The sequence below is a fragment of the Littorina saxatilis genome, linkage group LG16 (assembly GCF_037325665.1).
Source record: "Littorina saxatilis isolate snail1 linkage group LG16, US_GU_Lsax_2.0, whole genome shotgun sequence".
NCBI lineage: Eukaryota > Metazoa > Mollusca > Gastropoda > Littorinimorpha > Littorinidae > Littorina > Littorina saxatilis.
Window position 1 is genome coordinate 3,025,222 of NC_090260.1, and position 23,459 is coordinate 3,048,680.

At 43.5% G+C, this 23,459-nt stretch overlaps 1 protein-coding gene across 3 annotated transcripts; it reads right to left on the reverse strand.

Moving 5' to 3' along the window:
• Window positions 1–399: 399 nt before the first annotated feature.
• LOC138950198 (uncharacterized) lies at window positions 400–14,450 on the reverse strand. Of its 3 annotated transcripts, none has more exons than XM_070321944.1 (6): window positions 14,346–14,450; window positions 7,736–7,800; window positions 4,321–4,451; window positions 1,223–1,387; window positions 1,072–1,118; window positions 400–646 (listed from the first exon to the last, which is right to left on the reverse strand). In XM_070321944.1, exons 2-6 carry the CDS (start codon window positions 7,777–7,779, stop codon window positions 605–607), a joined length of 429 nt encoding a protein of 142 aa, XP_070178045.1. In that variant the 5' UTR covers window positions 7,780–7,800; window positions 14,346–14,450; the 3' UTR covers window positions 400–604. The 3 variants fall into 3 exon arrangements, with proteins under 3 accessions (XP_070178045.1, XP_070178046.1, XP_070178047.1); XM_070321945.1 differs by lacking the exon at window positions 14,346–14,450 and adding an exon at window positions 13,487–13,642; XM_070321946.1 differs by lacking the exon at window positions 14,346–14,450 and adding an exon at window positions 9,213–9,315.
• Between the last annotated feature and the right edge of the window lie 9,009 nt (window positions 14,451–23,459).

The window sequence follows — 23,459 nt, forward strand, 5'->3', positions numbered from 1 at the left end:
ACACTAACGTCGGATACACAGGCACATAAGACTGTGTCCGGATTATTCGAATAAATATGATCGAGCAATGATCGATGTCGTTGAAGTTACCCTTGCGGGTGACTTTACAAGCTGTTTAAGCCCAAATAGAGAGAAAGAGAGAGAGAGAGGGAGAGAGACAGAGAGAGAGAGACAGAGCGAGACAGAGAGTGAGAGAGAGTGAGAGAGAGAGAAAGAGAGAGAGAGACAGAGAGAGAGACAGACAGAGAGAATGAGAATGAGAGAGAGATTCAGAAGGACACAAACGCACACACAGACACTCACACACATACTAAACACACACACACACACACACACACACACACACACATAAGCAGGCAGACAGGCAAACAGAAGGGAAAAAAACGTCAAGACAAAATGTGCGTTTGTCATTCGTATTTCTTTTAATTTTTATTGATGGCAGTAGTTGAGCGGAAGGCGGAGGATGACGTCAGCAGAGTGAAGAGGATGACGTCAGCAGAGTGCAGAGGTTTACGTCAGCAGAGTGCAGAGGATGACGTCAGCAGAGTGCAGAGGATGACGTCAGCAGAGTGCAGCAAGTGTCAAGGGCTGTATGTAGGTGTGTCTAACAGCTCCCGGGCTGCATGTCCAACAGGGCCTGGTACAGCTGGTAGGTCAACACAGCTACAATTGATATACACATCATCTCTCTCTCTCTCTCTCTCTCTCTCTCTCTCTCTCTATCTCCTCTCTCTCTCTCTCTCTCTCTCTCTCTCTCTCTCTCTCTCTCTCTCTCTCTCTCTCTCTCTCTCTCTAACGTCTGGGGATATCATACCCAGGAACTCTCATGTAAAATTTCATAAAGATCGGTCCGGTAGTTTACTTTGAATTGCTCTACACACACATACACACACACACACACACACACACACACACTCACACACACACACACACACACACACACACATGCACCACGACCCTCGTCTCGATTCCCCCTCTATGACTAAATGTAAAAAGCACTACTGTGACATGGTATGAGCCAGTGACAAGACAACATTGATTGGACAGAAGTCAGCACGTGATCTAACTCACCACAGTCCAGTAACCAATGAACGCCGCCTCCGTCACTGTGTTATCGTCTGCAAGAACAAAGAATCACACACGCCATGTCATCATTAACAAAAACAACAACAACAACAATAACACCAACAACAACAACAACAACAACAACAACAACACTCACTGCGGGGGTCAGTCTCCATGTAGAGATGGATGTAGTCGTGAAGGTCAAGGTTGTGGTCACCGTCCATGTCGAACGTGTTGTACAGTTTGTCGTACCACTGAACCATGTCCGGCTCCGTCTGACGCACGTGATGCAAGAACTCCTGACGCGTGATGCGTCCGTCATCTGTTACGGCATACAGCATTACGTCAGAGGGACACTTTGGGATTTTGTTTTCTTTGATTTCTTGACCACGGGAGGGACATTTTGGGCAGAAATGAAGGCATGAATACATGTATGTGGGCGACGTGGGTGTGTTTGTGTGTGTGTGCGCGCAAAGGATTGGAATTGACTGTTGAAAGCAAGTGGGGATGACGACACAAAGAGTGGGAAAGAGATCAAGCAGCGGGTAGCAAGAACTCTGACTGACTATTAGGGTTTAACGTCCTCTTAGACCAACTGGTCTATATTGGGACAGGTATTGGTAATACGTTGAAGATATGGTGTGATACTTTGATTCGAACAAGCCCGCTGTGGCTGTTTTCTTCGACACACCAGCATTGGGTTTGTCTCGTCAAAGTATCGAAATACGATCATGATAATCGGAGACGAGAGATGATGCATGCGTGTCTTCGTGTTTTCCAAGCCCTGAGACTTTCGCTGTGAACGTGGGATCTTTTTCGTGCGCATGTGTGCACACGGGGGTGTTCGGACACCGAAGAGAGTCTGCACAAAGTTGACTCCGATAAATAAATCTCTCGCCGAACGTGGGGATCGAACCCACACTGATAGCGACCAACTGGCTACAAAGCCAGCGCGCTACCAACTGAGCTACGTCCCCGCCCCGCAAGAACTCTTTTCAAACGATCCAATATACCGGGTTTTGTTGTGCGCCGTCACATATGAACAAAACCCCGGTTGAATTAAATGTGAAAATCTGTTGCAATGATTACGTTGGTAACAGAACGTGCCTTTATGAAATCGATCGGAATATGACCACACACAAAACCAAACAAGTGGCGTAAGGCGAAATAACAACATTTTGTCAAGCTGTCGAACTCACAGAATGAAACTGAACGCACTGCTTTTTTTTTCACCAAGACCACATTCTCGTAGTTTCGTCAGTCCACCGCTCGTGGTAAAGGCAGTGACATCAACAAGCCATGCAGAATAGTGCGGTAGTGGTCGCGCTGAGCAGGATAACACGCTTTTCTGTATGTCTATTCTTTTTAGCTTACTGAGTTTGTTTTTAATCCAAACATATATCATATCGATATGTTTTTGGAATCGGGGACCGACAAGAAATAAGATGAAATTGTTTTTAAATCGATTTCGGAAAATGAATTTTAATCATAATTTTCATATTTTTAATTATCAGAGCTTGTTTGTAATCCAAATATAACATATGTATATGTTTTTGGAATCAGAAAATGACGAAGAATAGATGAAATTGTTTTTGGATCGTTTAATAACCAAGTAATTTTAATTACATGTTTGCGATTTTGACCATGCCAACTCATTCATTAGTTTTTAAGCCACCAAGCGGAAATGCAATACCAAAGTCCGGCCTTCGTCGAAGATTGCTTTGCCAAAATTTCAATCAAATAGATTGAAAAATGAGGGTGTGACAGTGCCGCCTCAAGTTTTACAAAAAGCCGGATATGACGTCATCAAAAGCCGGATATATCGACAAAATGAAAAAATTGTCCAGGGATATCATTCCCAGGAACTCTCATGTCAAATTTCATAAAGATCGGTCCAGTAGTTTAGTCTGAATCGCTCTACACACACACATGCACGCACACACACACACACAGACACACACGCACACACACACACATGCACGCACACACACACACACAGACACACACAGACACACATAAACCACGACCCTCGTCTCGATTCCCCCTCTATGTTAAAACATTTAGTCAAAGCTTGGCTAAATAATGTAAAAAGAACTTTTCCCCACGCGCGCAGGGCGAAAAGCAACTTGGATGATTGGAGGCGCCTTTCTCTGTTGGCTCTGCGCATTATGTGGTCTTTACAGGCTAAGGTAGACAGACAGTCGCTCCAATCCCGACTGTTAGCCGCACGCCCTGACACCATCAAGGTTTTAACAAGGGGAGGTAATAAACAGGGGAGTCTTACCAAGTTTGGGGGGGGGGGGGGGGGGTCTTAAAAGGCGGGTTCTGCTGTTAATGCTGCGTCGCTCACAAGAAATAACGGTTTTAGATGTGACGAAAAAAAGAACAGGGCCTGAGTACGGTGATAAATACAAGACTTATTTTACAACCATTTGAAAAATACATACATCCCCCGTGGCTGCCCGCATAACGAAATCGTTTTTCTCGTGTTTTGAACTTGCCAGTGTTACAGCACAGAGCAGAGTCCGTCCCGCACTTTGCTTTGTGTACATCACGTGGCCACCCAAACACCCGCACAACGCAACATTTTCACGAGAAAAACACGTTTATTTGTTTGCTTTGTCTGTATTACACATTTCTATTTACATTTACCACTGACACACCAAATTGTATACTTTAGTTTGCAAGTGAATCGTTATCATACAAAATAACGTTATCACGAGACAAAAAGAGATCTCAGAGACTCAACTGTTTCGCGCAAATCGTGTAATATCTATTTTTGCGGAAACCTCCCGAAGAAATGCAATCTCAGCGGCTTCCACCTGCAACATTTTTGTTTGTTTGTTTAACGCCCAGCCGACCACGAAGGGCCATATCAAGGCGGTGCTGCTTTGACATATAACGTGCGCCACACACAAGACAGATGTCGCAGCACAGGCTTCATGTCTCACCCAGTCACATTATTCTGACTCCGGACCAACCAGTCCTAGCACTAACCCCATATTGCCAGACGCCAGGCGGAGCAGCCACTAGATTGTCAATTTTAAAGTCTTAGGTATGACCCGGCAGGGGTTCGAACCCACGACCTCCCGATCACGGGGCGGACGCCTTACCACTCGGCCAACCGTGCCGGACCTGCAACATAGTCGTGCTTATTTGGAATGTGACGTCCTGTACTTCGTCAGTCACACCTATCTCGAAAACTAAGCGTCGCACAGAACCAGCGCCCTTCCATTATGTGTGGTCATCCCGTACCGTTCTGGTCGAACGCCTGGAAGAGGAAGAGCATCTCGGCGAGCGCCAGGTGGCCGTCGTGGTCTCGGTCAGCGTCCTGGAACAACCTGTGAGCCATCTCGCCTGGCGACAGTCCGCCACACTGGCTAAACCTGGGGTGAAAACAGTTTCCTTAGTTATAATAATTTACAAAAAGTAAGAACCACAGAAACGACAATCACTCTCCCCCATGTTCCCCCGCGGAGAGGCACACCAAGGTACGGCCCACATCCTACAGGATGGCAGGAGAGGCACACCAAGGTACGGCCCACATCCTACAGGATGGCAGGAGAGGCACACCAAGGTACGGCCCACATCCTACAGGATGACAGGAGAGGCACACCAAGGTACGGCCCACATCCTACAGGATGGCAGGAGAGGCACAACAAGGTACGGCCCACATCCTACAGGATGACAGGAGAGGCACAACAAGGTACGGCCCACATCCTACAGGATGGCAGGAGAGGCACACCAAGGTACGGCCCACATCCTACAGGATGGCAGGAGAGGCACACCAAGGTACGGCCCACATCCTACAGGATGACAGGAGAGACACACCAAGGTACGGCCCACATCCTACAGGATGGCAAGAGAGGCACACCAAGGTACGGCCCACATCCTACAGGATGGCAAGAGAGGCACACCAAGGTACGGCCCACATCCTACAGGATGGCAGGAGAGGCACAACAAGGTACGGCCCACATCCTACAGGATGACAGGAGAGGCACACCAAGGTACGGCCCACATCCTACAGGATGGCAGGAGCCTCCAGCCGCTGAGGAGCCAGACTTGGCCCAGGTAGACGAACCTCCACGAGAAGCGTTATGGACCGTGGAGGAGTCGAGTGTAAAAGGCGATCGACAGGAAGAAGGGAAGACAATCATGGTGAGCTGTACGGGTTATCCGTCCTGGTCACCGCCCACCATGCTAGCTAAACATTTTGTAAACAACAACAACAACAACTGCAACAACAACAACAACAACACCACCACCACCGCCACCACCAACAACAACAACAGCAACACCACCAACAACAACAACAACACCACCACCACCACCAACAACAACAGCAACACCACCACCACCACCACCACCACCAACAACAACAACATCAACAACAACAACAACAACAACAACAAACACAACAACAACAACAAAACTGTCTGAACATTACGATATGTATCAACATTAATTGAGTCAGAAAAAAAGCAATGTGCGAGTAATAAAACCCCAAAGAGTTGCAATTTCTCTTCTGAAATGTAAGCTTTTGTTCTACTGCATTGTATGGTATGGTATGGTATTGTACTGTATTGTATTGTATTGCATTGTACTGTATTGTACTGTATTGTATTGTATTGTATTGTATTGCATTATATTGATGTGCATTGCTCCGCAGTGCGATGCATTGCAGTGCATTGAAATGCATTGTTTTGCATTGTAGTGTAGTGTAGTGTAATGTAGTGTAATGTAGTGTAATGTAGTGTAGTGTAGTGTAGTGTAGTGTAGTGTAATGTAGTGTAGGGTAGTGTAATGTAGTTTATTCCCACACATGAATCTCCATATAAAATCCATGAGTTCGGTTGTTTTCTGAATCTATATCTGCCGTGCTCAAACCGTTCATCACAAGCAATTTCCCAAGGCAAGTAACTCATACTGAGACCGCGAACTGAGACCATTATTTTTTATAATCACTGAGACGAGGTGTGTAACCTCTTTATTCCCCCTTTCTTCAGTTATTCGAACTCGAACTCGAACTCGAACTCGAAAACTTTATTACCGAGGGATGATAGCATTAGGTCCATATGGTCCTTTCTTACAGCTAGTCCCTACTATAATACACACATGAAACAAAGAACAAATATGAAGAATTTATAAAAAAAATAAAAAAATAAAAATAAAATAAAAACATTTGGGAAAGGTATAACATTAAATTAAAAATTAAAAAGTGTGCTTGTTAATGGAAGCATACTATACACTTTCTCTTTTACACATCCTCACACACACTCGCACAAAGTGTACACCGACTTAGTCGTTAGAGAGGTGCTTTCGGAGCTGTCTTTTAAAAGAAGATAATGACAGACATGACTTGATATTTACAGGTAGTGAATTCCAAAGGAACGCACCAGAATAAGAAAAACTAGTTTTAAACAAATCGATGCGGGGCCTTGACAAGGCAAGGTTATTTCGAGTGTTTGAATAATATGACGGAGATGAATTGAAGAGTTGTATAAGATATGTTGGGGCGTCCTTATAGACGAAAGAAAAGAGGAGGTTTTTTTGCGAAAGTTTGATCGAATCCTATTCACTCAACCAGTCAACCTGCGCAGGCGATCGATTAATGCGCGGTTGTATAGTTCCGTGCAAATCATTCCATTCTGTTAACACTTCTTGTCAGTTTTCCTATTTTGGACTAAAATCAAGTACACAGATATGTTGTTATTCTGCTGTGGCGGCAAAGGCAGATATTGTGTGTTCTGTATATGTTTTGGTATCGCTTAGGATAATGTTCTTTCGTCAAATGGGACTAGCAGACGAACTTTTGCACCCGTGTTCCAACGTTAAAAACTGTATGATGTTCAGTTTTCTGCGGAAAATAGTGCATGTATGAAACCGCTTTATGTTGTTTAAATTGATGAGATGTGTGCATTTGGTTGCGTGTGATCTGTTTATTAAATGAAATATTGTTGAAAACTGACCGTCGGATTGCAGTCTGTTGTCGAAGAAACTGAGTGAAAAGAAGGGGAACTACTCTTGTCGCTAGACAAAGTATGAGTTACTTGCCTTGCGGGAAATTGCTTGTGATGAACGTTTGAGCACGGCAAATCTGGATTCAGAAAACAACCGAACTCATGGATTTTATATGAAGATTCATGTGTTCAGGCCTGTAGTTGTTATTAATTTAAATGCGGTATGTTTGTATTGTTTGCTCCAGAGATGTATACTTCGTACGTTAGAGCGTTCGGAACTTTTCAGTCGCAAAAAGTAGTACCGAAACAGAACAGCTTCTCAACCCATTGCACTATCGAGGATTCAGGCTGTTGCTGGGTCGTTATTTGTTTGGTTGCTGGGTCATTATCGAAAAATAACTACCCCTACAAGTTTACAGAGGTAAAGAAGCAGAGGGGGGAATAATGTAATGTAATGGAGTGGAGTTAAGTGTAGTGTAGTGGAGTGGAGTAAAGTGTAGTGTAGTGTAGTGAAGTGTTGTGTAGTGTAGTGTAGTGTAGTGTTGTGTAGTGTAATGTAGGGTAGTGTAATGTAATATAATGTAGTGTAGTGTAGCGTAGTGTAGTGCAGTGTAGTGAAGCGTAGTGTTGTGAAATGTAGTGTAGTGTAGCGTACGATAGTGGAGTGGAGTGTTTTCCGGGATATATAATGACATAGTGTGCGCACTTACCCAATGCATGCCGGGATCAAAGTGAGGAAGATAATCAGCAACATGCTGTGTTCTGGACAGGGCGGCTGTAACACACACACACACACACACACACACACACACACACACACACACACACACACACGCGCACACACACACACACACACACACACACACACACACACGCACACACACACACACACGCACACACACACACACACACAATCACACACACACACATACACATACACACGCACCTATATGTGTGGATGGTTACCTAAGAGGCGGCACTGGGTGCAGTGCCTTTCTAGTGCACTTGCACTACAACAGCACTGGGTGCAGTACTCGCTCCGGCATCGAAGAATTTTGCACTAAAAATGCACAAAATTTGACCTATTTCGTCGCCTATAGAGGACGGAAAGAATGTCATTTTGAACATTGTTATGACATTCTTTCCGTCAAAAAAGTCAATTTAACGGTGTTAAATGAAGCGACCATCCACACAATTAGGTTGCCATCCAGAGTTTAAATTGCCATCCACGTGTGGATGGTTGCCTTATGGTGATTTAGGCAACCAAACCTGTGGAAACATGGGTACACACACACCCATACACACACACACACACACACACACACACACACACACCAACTTCAGAATAGCATTGCAGGAACACCATCCTGCAGTAATGGAAACAAGGAATTTGCCAATGTACAAGGTGACCCCCAAAATTAAACTCACACAAATGCTTGTTACTTCAGCATGTGTCGACCCTACAATTTGCCATGTGATGTACATTTACTACAGCATGTGTCGACCCTATAATTTCCCATGTGATGTACATTTACTACAGCATGTATCGACCCTATATTTCCCATGTGATGTACATTTACTTCAGCATGTGTCGACCCTATATTTTGCCATGTGATGTACATGTACTTCAGCATGTGTCGACCCTATATTTGCCATGTGATGTACATTTACTTGAGCATGTGTCGACCCTATAATTTCCCATGTGATGTACATGTACTTCAGCATGTGTCGACCCTATATTTGCCATGTGATGTACATTTACTTCAGCATGTACAGTGTCGACCCTATAATTTGCCATGTGATGTACATTTACTTCAGCATGTGTCGACCCTATATTTGCCATGTGATGTACATTTACTTGAGCTTTGCATGATCAGTCCTCAACAAGGCAGTGTATAGATTAAATAGTCATGTGATGTACATGTACCTCAGCTTTGCATGATCAGTCCTCAACAAGGCAGTGTATAGATTAAATAGCCATGTGATGTACATGTACCTCAGCTTTGCATGATCAGTCCTCAACAAGGCAGTGTATAGATTAAATAGTCTGACGCCTGTCTATTTTCCGAATTCAAAATCAACTCAACAGTGCGTGGTTTCATATTCAGCAGTTTCCGTACTTCCTAAAATAAACCCTCCAGACTTTTGCCTTTTGGATTATCTGACTGTATGAGTATCAATACACACCCCTTTCACCTCCAGATGATCGGTGACATGAAGACTGAAGTCACAGCTAGGTTCAGGGCAATCCCAGACAGAAACATGTTCGTGTCATGAACAATTTTAAAGGATCATTTGGAACACATTTTGGAGACACCATAAAAGTCGGAACATATTAGCTACGTACAGAAAACTTTGCGGACAAACTGAAGTTCATGCGAAACAACTATGAAAATATTTCCTTAACTCAAATGAATGGAAAATGACCCCCTTCGTTGTAAAGTCACACTTGCGCAATGGTGCGCACATTTCATCAATGACATGAACGCATTCCTCCTTGGGACATGCCCTGATCCTGCCTGCCATTGCTGTATTCAGCTCACTGATTGTGTAAGGTTGGATATCGTACACACGGTCCGTCCAATCAGCCCTAAGGGAGCGACACCTTTAGGCGGCTTATTTTGGTTACCGCTTCATTTTAAACCTCTTCTTCTTCTGCGTTCGTGGGCTGAAACTCCCACGTACACTCGTGTTTTTGCACGAGTGGAATTTTACGTGTATGACCGTTTATACCCCGCCATTTAGGCAGCCATACGCCGCTTTCGGAGGAAGCATGCTGGGTATTTTCGTGTTTCTATAACCCACCGAACTCTGACATGGATTACAGGATCTTTTCCGTGCGCACTTGGTCTTGTGCTTGCGTGTACACACAAAGGGGGATAAGCCACTAGCAGGTCTGCACATAAGTTGACCTGGGAGATCGGAACAATCTCCACACTTAACCCACCAGGCGGCCGCGGCCGGGATTCGAACCCTCCACCTTCCGATTAAGAGGCCGACGTCTTACCACCCCGCCACAGCGCCCGTCATTTTAAACCTCGTATATAAAAATATCGCCATTCCGGAACCGACTCAACAGTATTTTAAACCTCGTATACTGTTGAGTCGATTCCCGAATGGCGTTTTTTTCTTCGAAAGAGCACAAAAGTCGGACCATGTGACCTACATACTTGCAACTTGATCGACTGGTCATGCAGACTCTGAAGTTCATGTATACTAAGTATGAAGTCGTTCGGTCAACAGATATTTGACCCTCCACCACGGAATGAGTCGCATGTCACCGTTGCATGATATTCATATTTTTTTACATTTTCCTACAGAGTTTTTTATGCTCTATCCAGTAAAGAAAATTGTTTTAGAAAAGAGCGAAAACTTGTCGAGTTACAAGCCTGTGACTAAGGTGACCCTCACACTGTTACCAGACATCCCCCGGACTTAATATATTAAGCCTAGCGCAGAATCGCGCGAGGTGACATGTGACTCATTCCGTGGTGGAGGGTCACATAATATATGGTATTGGTTTTGTCGGTTGCATTTTTTGGGTCATACATCCAACCGACCACCAAAAGAAAAAGAGAACAGAAAAATGAGCTAGACCTGGATGAAGGAGAAGAGGGAACTACAGAAAGAATAAAAGGAAGACAGAATAGGAGGAAGGAAAGAGAGAACGATGGACATGTAGGTCACCAACAGAAACGGGAAAACTGAAAACCAGCAACAACAGAAAATGAAAACAACAAAATCAAAAGACAATAGACAGCCGTTTTACCAAAGAGTGAAAACACCGTTGCTTGCAGTGAAACCATCGATCTCACCAGAATATTAAAAAAAAAAAGGTACTCCGCCGTAGAACGAAAAAAACGCCCTTAACGGGAGAAAGAAACGTTCGATAGTGTAGGGCAGAGAAAACAGTAAATTATCCAGCGTACCTATTGACTCTAACACTAAGCGAACACACCCTTCATACCATAAACATTATGCACAGTCATGGCAACAGAGAGAGAGAGAGAGAGAGAGAGAGAGTACCTATTGACTCTAACACTAAGCGAACACACCCTTCATAGCATAAACATACTGCACAGTCATGGCAACAGAGAGAGAGAGAGAGAGAGAGAGAGAGAGAGAGAGAGAGAGAGAGAGAGAGAGAGAGAGAGAGAGAGAGAGAGAGAGAGTACCTATTGACTCTAACACTAAGCGAACACACCCTTCATAGCATAAACATACTGCACAGTCATGGCAACAGAGAGAGAGAGAGAGAGAGAGCGAGAGAGAGAGAGAGAGTACCTATTGACTCTAACACTAAGCGAACACACCCTTCATACCATAAACATTCTGCACAGTCATGGCAACAGAGAGAGAGAGAGAGAGAGAGACTCGAGAGAGAGAGAGAGAGACAGAGAGAGAGAGAGATGCAGAGAGAGAGAGAGAGAGAGAGAGTACCTATTGACTCTAACACTAAGCGAACACACCCTTCATAGCATAAACATACTGCACAGTCATGGCAACAGAGAGAGAGAGAGAGAGAGAGAGAGAGAGAGAGAGAGAGAGAGAGAGAGAGAGAGAGAGAGAGAGAGAGAGAGAGAGAGAGAGTACCTATTGACTCTAACACTAAGCGAACACACCCTTCATACCATAAACATACTGCACAGTCATGGCAACAGAGAGAGAGAGAAAGAGAGAGAGAGAGAGAGAGAGAGAGAGAGAGAGAGAGAGAGAGAGAGAGTACCTATTGACTCTAACACTAAGCGAACACACCCTGCATAGCATAAACATTCTGCACAGGCATGGCAACAGAGAGAGAGAGAGAAAGAGAGAGAGAGTACCTATTGACTCTAACACTAAGCGAACACACCCTGCATAGCATAAACATTCTGCACAGGCATGGCAACAGAGAGAGAGAGAGAGAGAGAGAGAGAGAGAGAGAGAGAGAGAGAGAGAGAGAGAGAGAGAGAGAGAGAGAGTACCTATTGACTCTAACACTAAGCGAACACACCCTTCATACCATAAACATTCTGCACAGTCATGGCAACAGAGAGAGAGAGAGAGAGAGAGAGAGAGAGAGAGAGAGAGAGAGAGAGAGAGAGAGAGAGAGAGAGAGAGAGAGAGAGAAAGAGAGAGAGAGAGATAGAGAGAGAGAGAGAGAGAGAGAGAGAGAGAGAGAGAGAGGGAGAGACAGACAGAGAGAGAGAGAGAGGGAGAGAGAGAGACAGAGAGAGACAGAGAGAGAGTGAGACAGAGAAAGAGAGAGAGAGGGAGGGAGAGAGACACAGTGAGACAGAGACAGAGAGAGAGAGTGAGAAAGAGAGAGAGAGTGAGACAGAGACAGAGAGGGAGAAAGAGAGAGAGAGAGAGAGTGAGACAGAGAGAGAGAGGGAGAAAGAGAGATAGACAGAGACAAAGACAGACAGAGAGATAGAGAAAGAGAGAGAGAGCGAGAGAAAGAGAAAGTGAGAGAGAGAAAGAGAGAGAGAGAGAGAGTGAGAAAGAGAGAGAGAGAGAGGGTGGTGGTGGTGGTGTCAATTAAATTCATCCATCAATCGAGCAAGCTGCAGTCAATAGTTATAATTAATCCACTGACCGATCATTCAGTCAGTCAAACAGGGAAGTAACCACACAGTCGATCAATTCAACAATGATCCGTTTAATCCATTAATTCTACAAAGTATAAAATACAAGCAAAAACATCACAAGTAACAACTATAATATAATAAAGTATGAACATTTGTGAAGTTTCCCGAAATTCACATGCATGAACCTCCTTTTGGTAGAGATGGTTGATACATGTATCAGTATGACACGTGATAATCATACTTGCCCATAATAACAAAACAAAACGTTACGTCATTGATCTTCGACCCGGCGGTCCTTGACCTTCGCCGGTCGTCGTGGGTCGGTGTAGACCCAGAAGGGTGTTTAATTGCAAATATCTCTTAAAAAAGTAGGAATTTTTTTAATGACCTTTTAAGAATGCCTTAGACACCTACAAAGCTCTTATGTCCTAAAAGATCATAACATTTCAGCGAGAAGTAATTAAAAAAACAAAGGTCAAATTAAGACTACACACGGAAGACATCGTAGGCCGTGCGGACCCATGTTTTTCAAACTGAAGGAACTTACATAAAAACTCGGGAGAGAAGTCACAAAGCTTCAGGTATTGGCTCTAAACATCATTTTATACCATCTGTTTAATTATGGAGTTAATAAGTAAGTCGCGTGGAGCGAAATTAATTCATAGCAATGTGGGTCCACGACGTCTACAGAAGGGTATTCACGTTTTTCCTTTTTTGAGAAGCTTTAGTCCGCACGGTAATAATTAAATAAATAATCTAATTTAATTACTTCTAGCGGAAATGTAACCACGGCGTCTACGGCAGGGGATGTACGTTTGTGCTTCTTTGGATAGCATGGGTCTACGGAAGGGTTAAGCATATTTTCCTTCTATGAGAAGCGTGGGTCCGCACCGCCCCACGATGTCTTCCGTGTGTAGTCGATAACCCGGTCCGCACCGCCCCACGATGTCTTCCGTGTGTAGTCGATAACCCGGTCCGCACCGCCCCACGATGTCTTCCGTGTGTAGTCGATAACCCGGTCCGCACCGCCCCACGATGTCTTCCGTGTGTAGTCGATAACCCGGTCCGCACCGCCCCACGATGTCTTCCGTGTGTAGTCGATAACCCGGTCGGGCGAAGGTTAAATTGGACAGACAGACGAACAGTACTTATAAGACGGAAAATAAACTTATCTGACAAATTGTTCAGAAGCCCGTTCAGAAAACACTAGCGAGACTGAGAGAATCACTCGTATTGTTTTGTCACAACTAAACGTTCCCATAAAATACCTTGCTTGTTTTTTTAAATTGTGAATTGTGGATTGTGGATTGTGAATTGTGGATTGTGGATTGTGAATTGTGGATTGTGGATTGTGAATTGTGGATTGTGGATTGTGAATTGTGGATTGTGGATTGTGGATTGTGGATTGTGGAACGTTGGCTGTCTGCTTGTTTTTGGATTTGGTGTAAACAACACTTGATTCATAATTCATCACATCAAACAACACTTGATTCATAATTCATCACATCAAACAACACTTGATTCATAATTCATCACATCAAACAACACTTGATTCATAATTCATCACATCAAACAACACTTGATTCATAATTCATCACATCAAACAACACTTGATTCATAATTCATCACATCAAACAACACTTGATTCATAATTCATCACATCAAACAATTGAAAATATGCAAATAGGACACGCACACAAGCAAATGCTTTTTGGATTTCATGCCCACAGTGAATATAATATTTACTTACATTTTCACCGGCAGCGTTGAGGTAATGGCAAGGGAAGTGGTGAACCTGCTTCCAGACCGAGAGCAGAGGGAGTAGAAGGTGTACCTGACCTCACCACATGGAAGATATGTCACACTCCCATAGTTTAAACTAGGCCATGCGACTTTTTCTAGTTCAAGCATTTTATGGGACGCTCTCTTTCTCAGGCTAATACATCTTATCATTCCATGCAAGGTTCTTATCTGTTTTGTTCTTTTACCATGTGAAAAATATTGGTTTAAACTTTACCTTTCTCGTACAAAAAGAATTCGAGGGGGGAGAGGGAGCGGAGGAGTGTGTGAGTGTTTGTGTGTGTGTGTGTGTGTGTGTGTGTGTGTGTGTGTGTGTGTGTGTGTGTGTGTGTGTGTGTGTGTGTGTGTGTGTCTGTGTGTGTGTGTGTGTGTGTGTGTGTGTGTGTGTGTGTGTGTGTGTGTGTGTGTGTGCGAGGCTGACGCTAAGTACCGGCATGTCCGTATGAGAGGGCCTTAGGTACCGTGCATAGACCTTGGCTGCACTAGGTACCGCGCTAAGTACCTGCGATGTTAAAACCCATGTACATAATACTTTTGTGTGTTGTTTATGCTGTTTATATGTAGGCATGTTAGTTTGAACTACGATCCTTTATTTTCGTAAATAAGGCTCATCATTTTGTCAAGTAGTAGCGGTTTGAATTTCAAAGGTACTTAACGTATGAAATATACGTACTTCTTCTTCTTCTTGGCGTTCGCAGAGGTTAAACGATCAGTCCAGCACTGGTGATAAATGTTGTCGTTTTCTCCAACTCCTGTCGACTGCCGTATAGTTTGGTCTGCAAGGGAGTTGGTGACGGCCACACTTCTTTTCGTTCCTCATCTAGTAAGGGACATCGCTGTAAGATGTGTTCCGCTGTTTGGTCCTCTTGACCGCAGGCACAGGTTGGTGATGGCGCCAGCTTGAACTTTCGGTTCATGTGAGCATTGAGCCTGTTGTGGCCAGTACGCAGCCTGATGAGGTTGACTTGCTGCTCTCTGGACATTGTGTGGTAGTCATCTCTGTTTGTCCTTGGCCTCATCAATGCCTTGATGATTGTCTTCTGCTCACTAAAGCTGACACTGTTTTCAGGTTGGTCTTCCACGGCTCCTTCTTTTGCCAGCTCATCTGCCCTTTCATTTCCTGGTATCCCACAGTGTGCTGGTATCCATTGGAGGACAACTCTTCTGGTTTGTCTGACCATCTGTAATGCTTTGGCCAGCTGTGGGAGTTTGTCGTTCTCTAGGGCCTGAAGGACTGAAAGGGCGTCCGAGAGGAAGACAACTTGGTAGCAAGGGTCTGCGGAGTCCTGAACTAAGGAGGCGGCCTGCATGAGAGCTTCTGCTTCTGCTTTATAGTTTGTGCAGTGTTTGCCAGTGGCAACGCTGGATGTAGCTGTATGTCCCCCAGGGAACTGGATGAGAATGCCTGCACCTCCATTGAGCACGGCGTTAGTTGCTGATCCATCGGTGTATACATGGATCCACGCCTCTTTTGGGTACTGTTCGTCGATCAGGGCTAAGGTGAGTGCCTGTCGAGCTGTGTCATTCTGATCTTCTCCTGAGGTAACATGTGGAACACTGGTGCAGATCTGGATGCCTGGTTTCTCTGTTGCCTTGGGGGTTTCCTCTTCTTCTTGAGTCAGAGGTAGAGTGTTCTGTGGAAGGACTTCCCTGTACTGTCGAGAAAGTCTCTTGCTCTCGTGTACAAAACTGCTCCGTTTAAGCCGGTTCTTGGTGAGGTTGCTCAGTCTGTGCTTCATGGGGTGGTCGGGTAGGCACTTGAGCTTCTCGGCCTGTACCATAGTCTTGGCTTCTCTTCTCTGACAGAGGGGTTGGATGGTGGTAAGCTTCTCCATTTCCTTGATGGGCGTGGATTTCATTGCACCGGTGATGAGTCGGAGGGCCTGGTTTTGCACACGGTCAAGGCTCTGCAGGTTTGTCTTGGCTGAGGTTGACCACGCTGTGGAGCCGTACTCGAGGTGGGGTCTGATTGTTCCCTGGTATACTGTCTTCAGTATCTTCTCGTTCGCTCCCCAGGTGGTACCTGCCAGCTTCCTGAGTATGGCTAGCTTGCGCCGGGCCTTCGTCTCTGCCTGTGCAATGTGTGGTTTAAATATACGTACAGAACCAACTTTTTACACACAACCTAAAAGTTCTCACTGCAGATTTAAAAATAACAGCAATCGTTCTCTTGTATCTCAAGCATCATTGACAGCAAATAACTGAGTAGAAACATAGCCCTAATTGGGAGTAGTCGGGTGTTTTGACCAACGGTACTTAGTGCTTTCTGTACGGACATAGCGGTACTTAGTGCTTTCCGTACGGACATAGCGGTACTTAACGTCGCCTGCGGTTCCAAGGTTTTATTACACAGAAATAGAGATGTTGGTGGCCGTATTATTTCGACCTGTATATCGGGACAGCACATTCAATTCAGACATCCATAGACAGACAGTTTGAACTACGATCCTTTATTTTTGTAAATAAGGCTCATCATTTTGTCAAGTAGTAGCGGTTTGAATTTCAAAGGTACTTAACGTATGGAATATACGTACAGAACCAACGTTTTACACACAACCTAAAAGTTCTCACTGCAGATTTAAAAATAACAGCAATCGTTCTCTTGTGTCTCAAGCATCATTGACAGTAAATATCTGAGTAGAAACAATCTTTTTTCAAAGAATGACCAATAGTGAAGTGAATAGTAAACATTATACAGGCCTAAAAACACACTTTATTAGACATCTCTCTCTCTCTCTCTCTCTCTCTCTCTCTCTCTCTCTCTCTCTCTCTCTCTCTCTCTCTCTCTCATAGCATCGTTGTGTGTCAACCGCATTGTTTCTTGGCTCTCACCCCTCCTCTTCCAAGTGCACCCCCCCTACCCAACATGACATGTCGGCTCGGCACAAGGCGACCGACTTGTCACCCACTCCAAAACATCAGAAGAATGCCGCCACGTCCCCCCAGTCAGCCAAGCGCAAAGACAGTAGTGACACCGCTAAGACCCCCGCCGACCACCTAAATAAACAATCGGTGGACAGCAAGGTGTCCATGCTCCTGATCGGGGACAGTGTCCTTAAACAAATGGACATTAGGAAGATGACGCCCCGCGGGGAAACGATGCACAAAATCTGTGTCCCTGGGATGACCTGTCAGGACTTAATCAATTGGCTGCAGGTTCAAAAACCAAACCCCAAAGTAAATCTTGCAATCATTCATGTAGGAGTGAATTCAGTCCAGAGAGGCTCTGTGTCTGAAGACACGTGGTTTACACTGGTCGGGTTGTTTCGTCGGGCCTTTCCTCGGGCATCACTCCGAGCGTCCAGTATTCTCCCTTCGTGCAAGGGCACCCGCGCGTTTGACAGCAAAATTTTACATTCAAACCATTCTCTCCGTTCAGTGTGTGAGAGGACTGGGGTGTTGTTCATTAACAACTCTCAGACCTTTCACACACAGAATGGTTCGCCGCGACAGGCGCTCTACCGCGACCACAAGCATCCAAGCCTTCGCGGCACAATTAGTCTGGCCTGGAATTTTAGATTTTCAGGTCAACAAAACGAACCCAGGCCGGGGGACAACACACAAACCGCACAGTCATTCGACCCGAAATCTCGCGGACACCCGGTCAAAGCTTCGGCCAATCAGTCAAACACCTCGTCTCCCTCTTATTCGGACATGGCATCACACGGTACGCATTCACACCTACATAATTCAACCAATCAGTGCGATGCTCCCGATGAAAGGCCTGTCAAAACAAACGTGTCCATGACCAGTGGTAGTGAGGCCCCGCCCCCTCCACCCCGCCTCGCGCATAGCGCCCACCCCGCTCTGCAAACTGTTGAGCACGTGACTGTCCCCTCTTCCACTGACAATCCAGCTGCTGCCCTAAAGCTCATAGCGCGACTTCTTTCTCAACTTTTGTAATTTTCCCACTGTGTATTCGGATTGTCAGTAACTTTTGTATCTACGGAATTCGAGTTGATATTCATCATAGCATCGTTGTGTGTCAACCGCATTGTTTCTTGGTTAATTAATGTTTCATTTCCAATCGCTTTGTTCAACAATTTTATTTCCAGCGTTTTGTGTGTTCTTACATTGTTCCCTGGAAGTTGAATTGAGCACTGTTTGCTACTAAATAGTATTCATCTTTTTAACATTTTTGTGTCCTTTCACACAATTTTTGTTGTTTGCTTAATTATTTTGTTTCATTTGTGTTGTTGCTTTGCATACTTTTAACGTGATGACAAAGTTATATGACCACAATCGTTGGCCTGTGACTGAAGGCCTTCGTATAGGACACCTTAATATCAATCATATTGTAAACAAAATGTCTGATGTTTCCCAGGTTGTTCAGAACAGTGAGTCTTATGGCAGGGGGTTTCATATTTTTGGATTCTCAGAATCTAGACTTAACTCCTGCATAGACGATAAAGAAATTTTTATCAACGGTTTTCAAACTATACGAAGGGACCCAAAAAATCCTAAAGAAACGGGCCTTTTAGTTTATATAAATGAACATATAACATTCAAGCGCTTACCTCAGTTTGAAAATTTTGGTGTGGAGTGCATATGGACAGAGGTGAAGTTAAAGCATGCATCTCCTATTTTGATTGGATTTCTCTATCGGAATCCAGCTGAACCAGCGAACTGGGTTGACAAGTTTGTAACCATGATGGATTTAGTTTGGTTAGAATCAAAAGAGATTCTTCTCATGGGGGACTTTAACATTGACATGACGAAATCTAATAAATCTTGGAAAGATATTACTACTGTATTTAATATGTCCCAACTGATCAATACGCCAACGCGAGTCACGCCCTCATCCAGTACCATCATTGATCACTTATACTCTACCGACTCAAAACATGTAATAGAAACCTGTGTACCTGTCATAGGCATAAGCGACCATTTCCCTATTTGCTGTACATGGTCAAAAAAAGGTGTGAAAATTCCTAAGCTTGGTCATACTGTCCTCACGTACAGGTCATTTGCTAAGTTTAATGAAGTACTTTTTCTTGAAGACATGCGTTCTGCACCGTTTAGTGAGATATATAACAAGACCAATCCTGATGACGCTTTAAAAACATGGTATTCTACATTTCGCGAAGTTTTAGATAAACATGCACCTAAAAGGTCAAGAAGAATTAAGTATTCATATCGGCCAGGGTGGATCACTCCTGAAATTATAGAAGCCCAACATTACCGAGATTATCTATGCCGGATCGACCGCCAATCTGAAGAGTACAAAACACAGAAAGCAAAATGTCAGTATATGACTCGACAGTCAAAAAAGCAGTTCTTCGAAGACATTCTTAAGAAAGGCAAGAGTTCCAAGGAAACATGGAAAGCCATTAATCTTTTAACTAATAAATGTGTAAAGACCACATCATGGAACGAAAACGATATTTCGCCAGATGAAATTAATAATCACTTCTGTTCAGTTGCAAGTAAAGTAATAAAAACTGACAAATCCGATGAAAACAATTTACACATTTTGCGCAAGTACTGTGACACCAAAATTAAATACGAGGCACAAGTTATACCTTTTTTGTCAGTCTCCAAAGTATATAATTCTCTAACTCACTTGAAAGAAAGTAGCACAAAGGGAACTGATGAAATAGACAGCAAAATTCTTAGATTATCAGCCCCACATATAGCGGAATCTCTAACGTATATTTACAATCTCTGTATTGAAAAAAGTGTTTATCCCAAAGCTTTCAAGGAAGCTAAAGTGATCCCCCTCTTTAAGGCAGGTGATAAAACAGATCCCTCAAATTTTAGACCGATTTCCGTTTTACCAGTATTGTCAAAACTACTGGAAAAACATGTCAATGACCATATTATGATATACTTTACAGTCTGGTTTTAGACCTAAACACTCGTGCCATACGGCACTGACAGAACTGGTGGACTCTTGGTTATCAAAAATCAACTCTAATAAGTTATGTGGAGCACTGTTTATGGACTTTGCAAAGGCATTTGATGTTATTGATCACGCCCTCCTTTTGCGGAAACTTTCCGTTTATAGACTACCACAGCCCACACAGACTTTTATAGCCTCTTTTTTGTCGGGAAGAACACAAAAAGTTACCTTTAACAGTTCGAGCTCTGAAGCAATGCCAATTTTATATGGGGTCCCACAAGGCTCGGTCCTCGGACCTTTATTATTTTCTGTCTACATCAATGACTTACCATTACACATATCCTCTGGACAGTGTGATATGCTAGCTGATGATACTACTATTCATACCTCAGGTGATGATATTACTTCGGTAGTCGACACGCTTCAGAAGTGTGTCGATGATGCTGTAGAATGGACGCATTTAAACCACATGTCTCTCAATCCAGAAAAAACAAAGTATATGCTAATTACTACGCGTCAAAAACGACAAGTCATGTCGGAACCAAAGAAGTGCATTTCTGTTGATAGTCAGCTGATAAACGAGGTTAGTGAACACAAAATTTTGGGTGTAACTATTGACAACAATCTAACATGGGGCCCTCATGTAAGTAACTTATGTAAATCTACAGCAAAAAAAGTTCATCAGTCTGCAAAGATTAAACATTTTCTAAATTTTGATGCGCGCAGAACATTTTTTCAAGCGCATGTGCAGTCTGGAATAGACTATGCATCAACCCTTTGGGATTCTGCAAGTGATGCAGCTTTAAGACCCCTAAAATCTTTGCACAGACGCGGAGTAAAAGTTGTTCTGCTGAAAAACAGCACCCTCTCTAATCATGACTACAAAAAAGCTGAAATTCTTCCACTTTCATCCAGACTAGCGTTTAACAAGGCAAGGTTTATGCATAAAATAGTTCTTGGACGTGTACCAGACTATTTAACTAAAAGAATATTATTAACTGAGACTTCATCAAGCCGCACGAAGAAACTAAATGTTCCCCTCCCTAGAATTGACTTGTATAAAACTAGTCTGGCATATTCAGGTCCATTTCTGTGGAATGGTTTACCAGTCTCTCTCAGACAGCCACTTTCTGTTGCCAGTTTTAGAAGACATACTTTTTTGTATATGCTTTCATCGTCGTGTGGCACTTAATGCCTCGATCAGGTACTGCTGTTTGATAAGTACATGAAGATCTACTTGTATAATCATTTCATTTCAGTTAAGTTTTTTTTTTTTAATGATTATGTGTACAATGTGTACATGTGTGTGTGTGTGTGTGTGTGTGTGTGTGTGTGTGTGTGTGTGTGTGTGTGTGTGTGTGTGTGCGTGCGTGCGTGTGTGTGTGTGTGTGTGTGTGTGTATGTGTGTGTGCGTGTGTCTGTGTGCGTGTGTGTCTGTATGTGCATGTATGTCTGTGTGTGTCTGTGTGCATGTGACCGTGTGTGTCAAAGTGTGTGTTTTAATGTATACCATTACCAATGACCATGTATGCTATGAACATTTTTTTTTCCTCTTTGTCTGATTTAATAACCATGTTTTTATGTTTTTGCTTTGCTTCTTCTTCTGCTTTAATATTATGCACTGGTTAGTTAATTCCCTCTTGGGCGAGGGCTGGATGAAAAAAGATCTTTGCTGTATCTACTCCATTACCCTCGAAAAATAAAGTTGGTTCGTTCGTTCGTTCGTTCGTTCGTTCTCTCTCTCTCTCTCTCTCTCGGTTGTATGTATATATTAGGCAGCATTGATGTGCAAGATTATTGATAGAGGAAAGCTTGGAACAAACCACTGTGTATTTTGCATACGTTTAAATACCATGTTTTCTATTTTTTTTCCTGTGATTTATGTGTACCCCCCCCCATTGAAAGGGACTGTAGGCCCATATTCAATTAAACTGTGTCAGTGTCAGTGTCTCTCTCTCTCTCTCTCTCTCTCTCTCTCTCTCTCTCTCTCTCTCTCTCTCTCTCTCTCTCTCTCTCTCTCTCTCTCTTTTCCATAATATATTTATAGTATTCTCTCACTCCTTTATTTATTTATATGGGAGATTTATATAGCGCTTGACGTTCTCTAAGCGCTTTACATATTCTCTTTCTCTCCCTCTCTCTCTCTCTCTCTCTCTCTCTCTCTCTCTCTCTCTCTCTCTCTCTCTCTCTCTCTCTCTCTCTTTCGCTCTCTCTCTCTCCATCTCTCTCTCTTTCTTTTATATCTCTCTCGCTCTCTCTCTCTCTATTACATAATATATATTTATAGTATTCTCTCCTCACTTTTTCCGTCTCTAGCTCACGTTCCCTCTCCCCCCCCCCCCCCCCCCCCCCCTCCTACCTATACCTCCCTTATCTCATAATAAGCGTGCGCGCGCAACGACAGTGAGAGAGAGAGGCACAGAGAGATAATATCGTATTCTAAATTTATTGATAGAGGAGAGAAACGTATTATTACCCAATATTGACGGACTGTGTGATGATATCTTCTGCTATGGTCTGTTGAGACAGTGATATCAAAATCGAGACCGAAGGTCGAGATTTTGATATCACTGTCGAAACAGACCAATTGCAGAAGATATCATCACACAGTCAGTCAATGTTAGATATATTGCTAATTCTATGGACATTTTGTATTTACTGTAAAGAAATTACAAAAGTATTTGTCTCAGTTTTGGCTGTTCCATATCCCTCCCTCTGATTATTATTTCTTTTTGTTCACGCTTTTCTTGTACTTTTCAGTATTTCAAAATGTCTTTTCTTTCAAAAAGTCTTTAGTCACTTGCTCAACTAAATTCTGGGATAATTACATTTTCATATATATATTTTTTGTTTTTAAATTTAGGTGTTTTTGTTTTTGAAGTGGGGAAGCAAGAAAGAGGTCGTGGATATCAAAACTGATATCGACGGAAATGTCGTCGATATCACTTTTGCACTGAGCTCAATTTTGCCCAATTGACCAATGGAAATCCACGTAACATATGAAATAGCAATATAAGATAAGAGAGAGAGGTAGGAGGGGGGGGAGAAAGAGGGACCGTGAGAGATACAGAGAGCGTGAGGGGAGAAGGAATACTATTAGTATCACTACCAATAAATTATGGGAGAGAGAGAGAGAGAGAGAGAGAGAGAGAGAGAGAGAGAGAGAGAGAGAGAGAGAGAGAGAGAGAGAGAGAGAGAGAGAGAGAGAGAGAGAGAGAGAGA

What these genes read in the sequence shown, in the direction of transcription:
- LOC138950198 (XM_070321944.1), bottom strand. Translation starts at nt 7,779, where the DNA reads ATGTTGCTGATTATCTTCCTCACTTTGATCCCGGCATGCATTGG. An exon ending in TTGATCCCGGCATGCATTGG is followed by an intron (nt 4,452 to 7,735) that starts GTAAGTGCGCAC and finishes TTTTCACCCCAG; the next exon opens with GTTTAGCCAGTGTGGCGGAC. An exon ending in CCAGGCGTTCGACCAGAACG is followed by an intron (nt 1,388 to 4,320) that starts GTACGGGATGAC and finishes ATGCCGTAACAG; the next exon opens with ATGACGGACGCATCACGCGT.